General features: G+C 31.4%; 2 protein-coding genes across 4 annotated transcripts in view; both read left to right on the top strand.

Moving 5' to 3' along the window:
* The first annotated feature begins 439 nt into the window (after positions 1–439).
* LOC111386329 (25S rRNA (cytosine-C(5))-methyltransferase nop2-like) lies at positions 440–8,289 on the top strand. The gene is made up of 18 exons (XM_023010789.1): positions 440–544; positions 1,935–2,193; positions 2,278–2,456; positions 2,563–2,626; positions 2,752–2,885; positions 2,970–3,053; positions 3,160–3,234; positions 3,351–3,422; positions 3,497–3,570; positions 4,126–4,178; positions 5,146–5,255; positions 5,710–5,778; positions 5,869–5,943; positions 6,386–6,478; positions 6,551–6,630; positions 6,715–6,814; positions 7,297–7,559; positions 7,775–8,289. The coding sequence occupies exons 2-18, from the start codon at positions 1,941–1,943 to the stop codon at positions 7,842–7,844; spliced, it is 1,848 nt and encodes a 615-aa protein (XP_022866557.1). The 5' UTR covers positions 440–544; positions 1,935–1,940; the 3' UTR covers positions 7,845–8,289.
* Positions 8,290–11,567: 3,278 nt separating this feature from the next.
* The window catches only part of LOC111386332, a 5,857-nt gene continuing 3,896 nt past the window's right edge, over positions 11,568–13,528 (top strand). Inside the window, exon 1 of one of the 3 annotated variants that reach the window (XM_023010792.1) lies at positions 11,568–11,902. In XM_023010792.1, coding sequence (XP_022866560.1) covers positions 11,592–11,902 — 311 coding nt within the window. In that variant the 5' untranslated portion in view covers positions 11,568–11,591. The remainder of the gene's footprint in view (positions 11,903–13,528) is intronic. The other 2 variants (XR_002701207.1, XM_023010793.1) reach the window with 2 other exon arrangements.

Genomic DNA, 13,528 nt, shown 5'->3' with positions numbered 1-13,528 from the left:
GAACGTTTTGTGCCAATTATCCTTTTTAGAAAAATACATTATAAAAGCTTGTATCTTGGGAATGACACTTTCAAAACACACGGTTGAAGATTCACAATTTTAAATGAGAAAATAAAAATTATAAAATGTTCTCCACTAGGAAGAGATATAATTATCAAGGATGCTTGTTCATGTCTTGTTATTTTATTTATTTTCTGCTACATATAGTTGGTTCCTGGATTTTTTTTTTTTCTTTTTCAGAACTCTATTGCCAAATTGAAATTTTCTTCCGTTGCTTTCTAATGAATGGGCCACGCAGTGCTATTTATGTCATTTATCTTATCCAATTGAGACGAATAAAAACTGGGTCGGGCTTCGGTTTATGTGAATGCATTGGGCCCACATCATTGGGCCCACTATAACCCATTATTCGAAAAGCCTACTGAAAAAGCCTTTCCTTCTCCACTGTTGAAAATAAAAATTCTACAAATTGACCTAAAACCCTAAACCCTAAACCAGCTTCAAAGTCGCCATTTTTGCTTACGCGCAAAGCTCTGTTTTTACAGTACGTTGTTCAAGAATCTTTATTAATTTTCTATTTTATTACTTTTATCTTTTGCGTTGAAATTCTGCTATATTAATACTCTCAATTTCTGTGTATATATGCGCGTTGTTGAATCTGTTTGTATTAGCATAGAAAATAGCTTTGATTTGTATTATAATATAGCTTTATCGTGCACCTCTCTGTACTGTTCTTTACTGCTTTGGAATGAGAGGAAGCACTAAGCTTGTGTGCACCACAGCATAGTTTCACCGGCTCTGCCCTGATCTAGCCAGCTTTTCTTTGCATTGGCTCCTTCCATATTTTTGTTTTTTTATCCTTCTCTTCTCTGCCTTGGTACCCTCCAATTTTTTATGAAGATTCAGGGGAATGTTCAAATGTTTGAGTTTGCTGGTTATAGTGATTTTTCTGCCTCCAGCTACCATTCTTCATACAAACCGGTCAAAGTCCAGCAAGAACTGGTCAATGTCCGGTTGACCCCAGTACAACCATCCAGTTGAAAATTTTATACTTGCACTTGCCGATGATAATGAGGAATTGAACAACAATCCTCTACTATCAAATTTGAGCCTTTTCCCACTAGGCCATGTAAATTGTTGTGTAAAGTTGGAACTAAAATTTATACAATAATACTTTATTTGACATTTTGTTTCCCTAATTAATTTATCTAACTTGTATGAAAAAAAATCAGTTTATATGATTTAAAGATTTCAAGTAGGACATATCAATTTTAAACTTGTAATATATTTTGATTCAACTTTCAAATTCCAAATTCAAGTAGGACATTTCAATTCTAAAAAATATATTTTGATTAAACTTTCAATCAGACAATGACTCATTGGTTGAATCACTTACATGTGGACATGGAAACTTGGCTGGGTCAATGATCGGGTCACTTCTAAAAAACTATGGAAATATGCAGATCTTTGCTGAAATTACAAATTGTTGCTTGTATCTATCTAACTTCATGCAAAATGCTATTTTTTTCTAAGTTGATTGAAAAATATGCACTTGTGTCTTGCATTTCACTTTGAATGAAAGCTCATGCCTCTGACTTTATGCTTTCTGTGTGATACCTGTACACATTTAATAACTCGCTAAATTGGAAGATGTAAAAATGTGAATGATTGTAATTAGGCTTAAGGGGTCAACTCCAAGAGGTGCATAATTCTATATTATAGTTTCTGATATATTGAAACATCAGTTGGCATATGCATTGATGATTATGAACTCTTTCAAGTTACAGTTTTATAAATGATTTTTAGGAAATTTTCATTGGGTTTAATGTCAATACAGAAGCTCCTTGCAATTTTTTCTTTCAACTTTTTTTCACATGCTTTTCAACTTAATCTTTCAAGTGAAGCTAGCATTTTTATATGGAAATTCTTTGTAGAGAGTAATGGCAGGTCCCAGAAATAAAACGAAAACAAAATCACAAAATCCTCCTCCTAGAAAGAAGCCAAAGAAAGTACTTCTAGCAAAAGAACCAGAAAAAGAAGACCTCTTTAGTGATTCTGATGGAATAAATGAAGAAGTAGAAGAACGTGTAGAATCTGATGAAGAAGAACAGAAATTCAATTCGGACTTGGATATGTCATCAGATGGGGATGATCCGTTTGCTGATGATATTCTCAAAGGAAGTGATGATGAAGGTATCCTTTTTCCATTGGAATTTTATTTTGAGGTTTATCTCTTCTTGTTAACTAATCACATTTGCTATTGGATAATTTATATAGAGGAGGGTTCAGATGTAGATTCAGATTCAGATTCTGATTCTAATTCTGATGCATCTGACATTGAGACGAAAGCGAGAGCAATTGATGAGGAAAAGGCAAGGGTAGAAGAAGAAGCTGAAGCTGAATTGCAGCTCAATATTAAAGAAGAGGCTGATGAGTTCCGATTACCGACCAAGGAGGTTTAGTTAATTGATTCTTCTGCTTTGCTTTTATGAGTTGCATCAATATTCTTTGGCGGTAAACTCTTTGCCAAGTTAAATTTGAACTGTTTATACAAATACACAGGAGCTTGAAGAAGAAGCACAAGGACCCCCAGATCTTTCAAATCTCCAAAGAAGGATAAAAGAGAGTAAGTTTGGTTTCTGTTAAATTTCTTAATTATGTTTTCATTCTATATTGAAAATCTTTATTCTGTTGTCATTTCTGTTTTCTTTTACTAAGTAAAGTCCTTTAATTTTGGTTTATCTGTTTCAGTCGCGCGAATCCTTTCAAATTTTAAGTCTTTGAGGCAAGATGGAGCAACACGAAAGGATTATGTTGATCAACTTAAATTAGATTTAAGTTCATACTATGGATACAATGAGTTTCTAATTGAAGCTTTGGTTGAGGTTATTTGTCAATTTGTGAATGGTCAACTTGTTTTGGTTTCATTTTCTCTCTTTTTGGTGCTGAAGTTGCATATCTATATTCAGATGTTTCCAGTTGTTGAACTTATGGAACTTGTTGAAGCTTTTGAGAAGCCTCGTCCAATATGTCTTAGAACAAACACTTTGAAGGTGAATTGGAATTTTTTTTCCCTTTGATGCTTTGGTTTTTCACCCATGCTAATGGTCCTTCATCATTCCCACCATGTTGATAGACCTTCCCTTGATTTGAATTCAGTCTCGCAGGCGGGACTTGGCTGGTGTGCTTTTGAACAGAGGAGTCAACCTCGATCCATTAAGCAAGTGGTCGAAAGTAAGAGTTACAATATATATATATATATATATATTGTATTCTGTATATGGTAGTTTATGGTTTCTTGTGCCTCATTCTGTTCTGTTTTCAAGTGACAGTATTTGTGTTTTTTGTAGGTTGGCTTGGTTGTGTACGATTCACAAGTGCCTATTGGGGCCACTCCAGAGTATATGGCTGGGCATTATATGGTATCTTCTCATCCTAGATTCTATAATCTTAGTTTAAAGTATATAGTCAAAGCTGACAGTCTATTTGTTAACAGCTTCAAAGTGCTTGCTCTTTTTTGCCTGTAATGGCCCTTGCTCCTCAGGAGAAAGAAAGAATTGTAGATGTGGCGTAAGTATTTGTTAGTTATCTCATGTTGCCAGTTTTATCCATCTTTGCTTGGTCTGTTTCTATCTCTCTTAGCCCTTTTAACTTGTGTGGCCACCAATTCTTATATTGGAAGTTGATGATATTCATGATTTTATCTTTTTCTTGAGTCCACCCAATCATATATTCATCGCCCGATCAATTTTTCTTTAACAATCTTATTCAAGCAGTCTCTATTGCTTTTCTTTTTTACATGTTGCTATTTGAACTGCTACTATATTGCTACACATATTTAATTATTTTGAATAGCTCCTTATGCAACTGCAGAATAAAGATAAATTAAATTTTTTTTTGAAGATTCCAACTTGATAGTTATAATCAGTTGAAATTCTCAATCCTTTGTCTTACACTATGTTGCTGATAAGCATTTTCATCTTGAATAAATCTCTGGTAGGTTAAATTTTTTTGCTTTTAAACGTGTTGCAAGAGGTTAATAAAAACATGGTGAAATTATTGTTTGTGCATTAAACATATTTGCATTTCATGTGAAATGGTTGAAATTTTCACCGTGTTGTATAGGTCTGCTCCTGGTGGTAAAACAACTTATATTGCCTCGATAATGAAAAACACTGGTAAGTAGCTAATTTGCAGTTACTCCCACTGCTAGTATTGTATGTCTATAGATGGGAAAATGAGAAAATTTTATTGACTTCTAATTTCTTCTTTGTAACGATTCATCAATGAATATGGCTTTTAAGTAGTTTTTTGGCTTTCTATTTTTCATCTTCCATGGATCCCCTTGTCTGGGGCTACACCTATAATCTATCAGAGTTTCTTCTGGATCTTGTTTTCATTTATTTTTATCTGTTCTTAAAGTTTGACTCTAATAATAATAATTCACACGTGGTAGTAATTGATGTGCAGCTTACAATCTTTTGATGGCTCAGTAGCTGCTGTTAATGATTTTTATTTATTTTTTCCTTCTTAAACTGTGATGTGCCCATTTCTGATGCTGTTAGTTGACTCTTTAACTTAATACCTTTGAGACTTGGGAGTATTTAGTTTTGTGAATCAATTGATATTGTGTAACAACTAACAACTGTGGTGTAACCAAGAATTCACCTGGCAAATCAGCAGGGCGTTTCTTCATTTATATATATATATATATATATATATTTTTTTTTTTTTTACAGCTGTCCTACTTATCACTTTAACTTGTGGAATTTCTATCATAATAAAAAGAATGGAACCTGGGTCTGGGAGTTTTTATTTTTATTTTAACATTTAAACATGTATATGCATAGATTTACTTGTATAACTTTTCAAGTTGGTTATTGGCATGGAATTAATATATTTTTGCACTACATATCTGAACTTATCATGTTTTGTGTATTCTTTTTTATTTTATTTTTTTATTATCATTTTTTTTATGAAGTCTATATTTGCTAAAGCTCAATGATTGCAAACTTTTGTTATAAATTGCATGTCCAGTGTTGTCAAATTGTTTGATACATGAAAACGACACATTAGGCATGCACATTTACTACTGTAAGTTAAACATTTCTTTAATTGTGTTAACATGGCTTCTCCTGGAAAAAGGTATTATTTATGCAAATGAGATGAAGGAGTCAAGGCTCAAATCCCTTACTGCAAATTTACATCGCATGGGGGTAACAAACACCATAGTTTGTAACTATGACGGAAGGGAGGTTAGGAGCTTTCCTCATTATCCCTGAAATTTCTTTAAAAGATTTGTGATTTTTTGTTAGTACTTTTTTAATTTTTGGGACCTCCCAACACACACACACAAAAACAGAAAAAAAAGGAGAAAGTTTCTTTCTTTGCTAGAGGAAGTGTGTTGTGCAACTGTGTTTGACTGGACAGTCAATATCCTTCTACTAAATGCTGGTATAATGCAAATTTTCTTGTTCAAATAATCTTTCCACTATATAGTGTCGAAAACGATACCTAAAGTATTGTTCAAAGGGTTTGAACACCAAAAAGAAACAGAAGAAATTAATACCATTGCGTAGCTTTCCTGTTTCCTCACCTTTCTGAACAGTCTTTCATAATTTCTTTCCTATTATTCTTGCTTCATTTATAATTGTACCATGGATACATTCTGGTTGATCTAACTTCTGAATCTTTATAAATCAACTGTAGCTGCCAAAAGTTTTGGGCAACAACACAGTTGATAGGGTTCTGTTGGATGCTCCTTGCAGTGGCACTGGGGTATGCTATCAAGCTTAATTTTGAATTCTCATGAAAGGTTCTTTGGTTACTCATCGTAGGACAAATTTTGACTTGGCTAATCTCATCTAGGTCATATCTAAGGATGAGTCTGTGAAAACCTCGAAAAGTGCTTTAGATATACAAAATTGTGCCCATCTTCAGAAGGTATGGATTCTTGTCATGTTGTGAATATGTTTTTACTTCCCAAAAATTACATGTTTGCATTAATTTCAGAAGGAAATCGTTTTCTAGTATTCGTGGCCTATGATTAACCAGGAGTCATGGAACCTTGAAGAATAGTTAGGAAATACTAACATAACACCGGCAGTTTCTGATTAAAACAATAAATGTGCTGTGGACCTTCTATCAGAACTAGGGATTAGAAGGTTTACTTGTAGAAAGACACCTCTGATGTTATTTTGTTGTTTGTTGGTTTAACTGTATTTAGTTAATGATTTTCTAACGCACTTGCATTTCTTGCTTCTTCTTAAGTTGCTTCACAATATAGTTTTATCAAAGAAAATCCTTTCAAATCTTGTAGTCTTTAATTCCTTGCTGCGTCCTCTTTCGCTTGTGGAACCTCATCTGTCTTTAAATCTGTCTGCAGCAATTAATACTTGCAGCAATAGACATGGTCGACGCCAATTCAAAATCGGGGGGATACATTGTTTACTCCACATGCTCCATAATGGTTGCTGAGGTTTGTTACATTTTCTTTTCTTAAGTTCTTGAATGTCATCCGTTTCTTCTCTCTGAAGCGTGGCATCTGCAGAACGAGGCTGTTATAGATTATGCACTCAAGAAGAGGGATGTGAAACTTGTGCCTTGTGGACTTGATTTTGGGCGTCCAGGGTATAACCTAGTAATAACTTATTCATCTAATCATCATTGCAATAGCTTTATTTACGGACTGACAACATTTCTTTTGTCTTCTAGATTTATTCGCTTCAGGGAACACCGTTTTCATACTTCATTAGAAAAGACGAGACGTTTCTATCCCCATGTTCACAACATGGATGGATTCTTTGTGGGAAAGGTATGCCTCATGTAGAATGAATTGAATTGATTTGGTTGAGTTATTTGCTTTATTATGAACATAGGGCTGGACGTGTTAATTACTCCACTGATTCAGGCAAGCTGCTTTAGTTACTGTTAAATATCTATACTACATGATACAACAGGCAATAGAGACACTGTTTATAGTACGTATGGGGATCTAAATGTAAATTTATTCAACTTTTGAGTAAAGCTTACACCAGGGTGTGAACATTAGTTTGTTCATATTCCCATCCCATGTAATATTACCTTTTTCGATGCCCGTTCTTTCATTTATTTAATTATTTTGGATGAAGGTTTTGTTGAGTTAGGTTTATGGGATTGAATTATGATCTTGAAAAAAGCGCTTTCCGCAATATTCAGAACATATACATGTTTCCTAGGCAGTTGTTTGCACAGGCACCACTACTGTACAATATCAGATTGCTTTCTTCAAACTATATATTCCATTTTTATTTGCAGTTAAAGAAAATGAGCAATTCAAAGCCATCTCTGAATCCCTCCGAACCTTTGAAAGTGGAGCAAGAACCTGAGTCAATGGAGAGCAATGGCCAGAACAATGATGAAGTAGATATCCACCAACACTTGAAGAAAAAGGAGGGTGTCAAAGAGCATAGTAAGTTGAGCAATGGTTCTTCTAAGGGTGGGAAAGGAGAAAATCCAAAAGTCACGGAAAAGAGGACGAAAAGAAAACTCCCTTCAAGAGAGGAAATTGCAAGAATCAGGTACTTCATCTGTTGAAATACAATGTACATTTAATAAACAATTTTTTTGGTTGTTTTTCTAAGCAATGAGGTTTTGGCACTATTAATAACATTGTCAGATATCAAGGGAAGTTAATATAATGGCAAAGGATCTGTCGATAATATAAGATTAACTGTGCATTTAAATGTAGCCTTTTTCATATCCTTTGTCGTTTTTCTTGAAAAAATATGTTCAGGGAAGAGAAGAGACAAGTTTTAAGGGCAGCGAAGAGAAAAGGTAGGAGGAATGGTGGAACTGAGGACTGACCAATTTGCAGCTTGTAATGTGATATTTGATAAGCTGGAAGGCAAAGTATGTGACAGTATTAAGAAAAATATCTCGTCAATCGTAGTGTCCATCTTGGTACATGCTCAAGTGTCAGCAGTTGGGATGCCTAAAACAGTAATTCATCCATGGGCAAAAGTGCTGAGATGAATTTTTCGTTTTTTACTAATTTATGCTATAAACATCTGAGAGTTAACATTCAGTGGAAAGGAGGAAAAAGAAAAGAAAGGGACGACGCATGCATGTACTTTAGAATATGTTGGCGCAATATGTACTAATTAATACAATCAAATTATTGCCATAGATGGAGCCGTCTCTGAAACTTTGTCAATTTTGGTGCTCAAGGAATCAAAATTTTGTTTCACTGTGCTCGTTCTTGCATGACCTTTTTGTACCATATTCAAGGAATCTCAAAATCTTGGCCTCTATGCATTTGTTTTCAATTTTTCATGTCAGTTAGCCCTATTTTGTTTAGTATTCACATTGATGAACCCACTGGGAATCCCTCCCGCACATGCACAGGTGACCTTTGGTTTGTGAGAAAATTCAATTTAGACCTCTTTTAACACCATTGAAGATTACAGAAAATTCAGTTTGCCCCCATCACATTTTCTGCAATGCAGTTGAGTTCTGGTTCTAGTCTGATCAAGAAGTGTATCTTGGAATTGATTTTGATTGTTCTTATTTCTAGGAGATGATGTTCATTGTAGTTTTCATTCTGTTTCAGTGGCTCATCACTCTTGCATTTATTTTTTAATGCTTCTTTCTCAAGAGGTTAGGCAATTTACTAGTTGCATGTTTTGAGACAAATGATTGGGTGTTTCATTCGAGGTCTAGGAAATACGATCTTGGTTCTTTTTAAGGTAGACTCGTACGTGAAAGGATTGTTTACTAATGCTGGACACGTAATTTTTTATTTTTTTATTTATAATTATATTTTTAAAAAAAAACTCGCTATATAGTATTCAAAACTTCAAATAATACACAGTTAAATCTCAACCCTTAAAATCTTAGTTTCTATATTACAAATTTTTTAATAAATAAGAAGAATTTTTAACCTTTTTTTATTTAAAAATTTATTAATTAATCAAAATTCAAATGTAATATGAGGCAGACTAATTATATTAAAACAAAGGAAAATATTTGTTCTACATTATTATTTACATAATCTTTTAAATATTGATAAGGTGTCAAAAAGAAGATGGAAGGTTTTTTCCTTCTTCTACGTGTACATAAAATACTGTCAAAATTGCAATAAATTACACTTGGCAGCTTTCAATTGGAAAATAGCCAAAAAAAAAAAAGGAGAAGGATCAAATAAATGCTGCCATCTGGCATCAGTTCCTCTGTATAAGGGGAGTTGTGTTTTTTTTTAGTTGATGAAATTTTGATCTAATCAAATTTCAATACATAATTAGTTTGTAAACAAATTTGTAAATTGTGATATATATGTAGTACAATCGTTAAAATAATTTAAAAAATGAAAAAAAAAAGAATAAGAGAAATAAATGATCTGGTAATTGACCAGATGAGATTAGGGACTTTCAATTGAATCAATCATTTTAGTTCGATTTGAGCCTCATTCAATTTCATTTTTCTTCAAATTCATTTTCAATTATACATTATTCTAACAAAATAATTGTATACGTAAATTTAAATTTCTTTTCATACTTGTTAACTATATGTTTAAAAAAAAAACACTAAAAATCTATTTTTTGAAAATAAGCTCAAACAGAAATTTAATAAGCCCTATTTGATAGAGACTAAAATCAATTTTTTAATAAATTTTGATATGCATTTGTTTTCAATTTTTCATGTCAGTTAGCCCTATTTTGTTTAGTATTCACATTGATGAACCCACTGGGAATCCCTCCCGCACATGCACAGGTGACCTTTGGTTTGTGAGAAAATTCAATTTAGACCTCTTTTAACACCATTGAAGATTACAGAAAATTCAGTTTGCCCCCATCACATTTTCTGCAATGCAGTTGAGTTCTGGTTCTAGTCTGATCAAGAAGTGTATCTTGGAATTGATTTTGATTGTTCTTATTTCTAGGAGATGATGTTCATTGTAGTTTTCATTCTGTTTCAGTGGCTCATCACTCTTGCATTTATTTTTTAATGCTTCTTTCTCAAGAGGTTAGGCAATTTACTAGTTGCATGTTTTGAGACAAATGATTGGGTATTTCATTCGAGGTCTAGGAAATACGATCTTGGTTCTTTTTAAGGTAGACTCGTACGTGAAAGGATTGTTTACTAATGCTGGACACGTAATTTTTTATTTTTTTATTTATAATTATATTTTTAAAAAAAAACTCGCTATATAGTATTCAAAACTTCAAATAATACACAGTTAAATCTCAACCCTTAAAATCTTAGTTTCTATATTACAAATTTTTTAATAAATAAGAAGAATTTTTAACCTTTTTTTATTTAAAAATTTATTAATTAATCAAAATTCAAATGTAATATGAGGCAGACTAATTATATTAAAACAAAGGAAAATATTTGTTCTACATTATTATTTACATAATCTTTTAAATATTGATAAGGTGTCAAAAAGAAGATGGAAGGTTTTTTCCTTCTTCTACGTGTACATAAAATACTGTCAAAATTGCAATAAATTACACTTGGCAGCTTTCAATTGGAAAATAGCCAAAAAAAAAAAAGGAGAAGGATCAAATAAATGCTGCCATCTGGCATCAGTTCCTCTGCATAAGGGGAGTTGTGTTTTTTTTTAGTTGATGAAATTTTGATCTAATCAAATTTCAATACATAATTAGTTTGTAAACAAATTTGTAAATTGTGATATATATGTAGTACAATCGTTAAAATAATTTAAAAAATGAAAAAAAAAGAATAAGAGAAATAAATGATCTGGTAATTGACCAGATGAGATTAGGGACTTTCAATTGAATCAATCATTTTAGTTCAATTTGAGCCTCATTCAATTTCATTTTTCTTCAAATTCATTTTCAATTATACATTATTCTAACAAAATAATTTTATACGTAAATTTAAATTTCTTTTCATACTTGTTAACTATATGTTTAAAAAAAAAACACTAAAAATCTATTTTTTGAAAATAAGCTCAAACAGAAATTTAATAAGCCCTATTTGATAGAGACTAAAATCAATTTTTTAATAAATTTTGATAATAATTAATGGAATGTGTGATTGAAAAATTGTGAGTAATATTAAATATGTTATTAAAATTAGTCATTAATTTTGACTGTAATTATAATCGAATTTTTTAACTATATCAAATATGGGCTAAATAATGGTACACATTAAAATTTAATTTTAATCTAAGTGCTTGTTTGATAGGAATTTTGATAATTAATTTTTTGACTATTAGGGATAAAGTGAGTCTTACATGTGAGAGAAAGAATTCAAAAATGACGGTTGGATTAGTGAAATAACTGTCCAATAATTGATTTTAATTAGCTTAAAAGTTGTACCTAACAAATTCTAAGTCAAAGTCAAACAATTAATATCAACCACATCTTTCATGAATTTTGCAACTTTTCAATTACAAAATTTGAAAAATTTCTATCACAATTTATTAAAAAATCTAATTTTAATTTACACCAAACACCGTTTAAATTATTTGACAAAAATATTATTAAAAAGAAATAATATAATCAATAATAAATTTATATAGAAACGGCGGACGCCAAACTCATTACTTAACTTCTTACTATACCCATTTGGATTCCATTCAATAAATGCAGCCCCTAATCACTACACCAGACCATTGCTCACCAATAATGCTATGGAGTACCGGCCATTTTTCTACCTCTGAAAGAGAAGTCAGATCTAAAGTTCTAATGCCCCGAAAATGCTTCGATTTCAACAGGATACACAATTTACCAATTGCGGAGGCAAGATTTTGTTTTGAGACAAAAGTCTGGATGCTCTATTTGGAAACTGTAACAAAAAATGGAAGGTCCAAAAACGAGACAAGTGCAACAATATCTACTCTTGGTATGGGAGGTATAGGAAATTTAATTCTCGTGACGTCCAAGAAATTAGTGAGGTAAATATTATTGATAGTTGTTATTATTATTCCTTTTGCGATTTTAAGTGTTTTTTACCTACTGCAATAAATTTGTGTTGAATATTATAATGGAAAATTTAAAAAGTTTTGGGTGATATAACAGGCGATAGCATGTAAACTAATAAAAGTTTTTGGAGGTGGATGGGAGCTTTTTCACGTTGGAAATGACGATTTCCGGCAAGAAAAACGGTTGGGTGTTGGGCCGAATTGTTAACAGTCTTTGGGTTGATTGTAAAAGTGATTGTTAACAGTCGTCAGTCAGCCCACTGCATGTTAACCGTCGGGAGGAAATGGTGGCCAAATGGCTGTCCCACCCAGTTATTCTTTCATAAGAGCCTTTGACCAAATTTAAAAAAAATAAAAATAAAAAAATGTAAACAAAATCTAAAGAGTCGAAAATACCTTCATTTGAAAAGAAGAGAAGAGGAAAATAAAGAGAAAAAAAGAAAAAAGTAGTTTGGATACACGCCACCTACGGACGATCCGGACTTGACCCACTTCGGCCAAGATCTGACGCACGTCGATCAGTCGGAGATCGCCATTTTTTGGAAAGTTAGATATGTTCTATATAAATAATTACTTTGAATAAGTGAAAAATTGAATATTTAGGATTTAAATATGAATTAAATTCAATTTTTTATGGTTAAAATGGAAGAAAAGATTGAATTTGAGGTTGAAATATTGAAAAAAGTGAAAAGATGAGACGGACCGAGCCCATTTGCTAATTTTTAGAGATTGTATCTTTAATTTATTTAGTTTCCTTTTAGATCAAGTAACTGTAAATATATATACAATATACCACAATGTAAAAGCAAGTTTGTTTGACAGAAATTTCACACAATTCGTTTGGTCTTTTTGTCATAGATGGTCCGTTACAGACCAACGGACCATGGTATGGTCCGCAACAGACCATCATGGTCCGTTATGGACCATTTGGCGAGGTTGTCCGAATTTTTTATTTTTTTATTTTTTGAATTTATTTTAATTTTTATGTTAAAAAATGTAATTAAATATAAAATAATTAATATATATATTAAGATAATTAACGAAATATTTAAAGATAAATTAAATAGAATTTTTAATTTTTTTACGTAAATATATATTTAGTAATTAAATATACGTTTCAAATAAATAATCGAAATAAAGTAATTAAATATGAAATAAATAAGATACATTTTTAAACAATTAAAATAATTAATTATAGAAATAATTAATATAGTTAATTAAAAAAAGACTTAAATGAAAAATCGAATTACATATTATTATTTTTATTCAAATAAATGATCGAAATAGAGTAATTAAATATGAAATAAATAATATATATATATATATATATATATATATATAATTAACGAAATATAATTTTTAAATAAATATTGAATAGTCAAATATGTGGAAATTTTTTTGTTTAACTGTTTTAATATGTGATTAGATGAATTTATTTATTGGTTTATTAATATGAAATTTGATTGGTTAAATTTGAAGGTACGATATTTTATTTAAAATTTCTTTTATATGGTTTTAACATGTATTAATTTTGTAGGATGGAATATCATATCGACAACGATCTGAGGGCTCATTCGGGAAAAGTTACGACGCATTGTA

Source organism: Olea europaea, unplaced genomic scaffold (genome assembly GCF_002742605.1).
Source record: "Olea europaea var. sylvestris unplaced genomic scaffold, O_europaea_v1 scaffold3510, whole genome shotgun sequence".
NCBI classification, from domain to species: domain Eukaryota; kingdom Viridiplantae; phylum Streptophyta; class Magnoliopsida; order Lamiales; family Oleaceae; genus Olea; species Olea europaea.
This window is presented reverse-complemented; position numbering and strand designations above follow the sequence as displayed.

What these genes read in the sequence shown, in the direction of transcription:
- LOC111386329 (XM_023010789.1), top strand. Translation starts at nt 1,941, where the DNA reads ATGGCAGGTCCCAGAAATAAAACGAAAACAAAATCACAAAATCCTCCT. An exon ending in CCAAAGAAGGATAAAAGAGA is followed by an intron (nt 2,627 to 2,751) that starts GTAAGTTTGGTT and finishes TATCTGTTTCAG; the next exon opens with TCGCGCGAATCCTTTCAAAT. An exon ending in ATATGGCTGGGCATTATATG is followed by an intron (nt 3,423 to 3,496) that starts GTATCTTCTCAT and finishes ATTTGTTAACAG; the next exon opens with CTTCAAAGTGCTTGCTCTTT.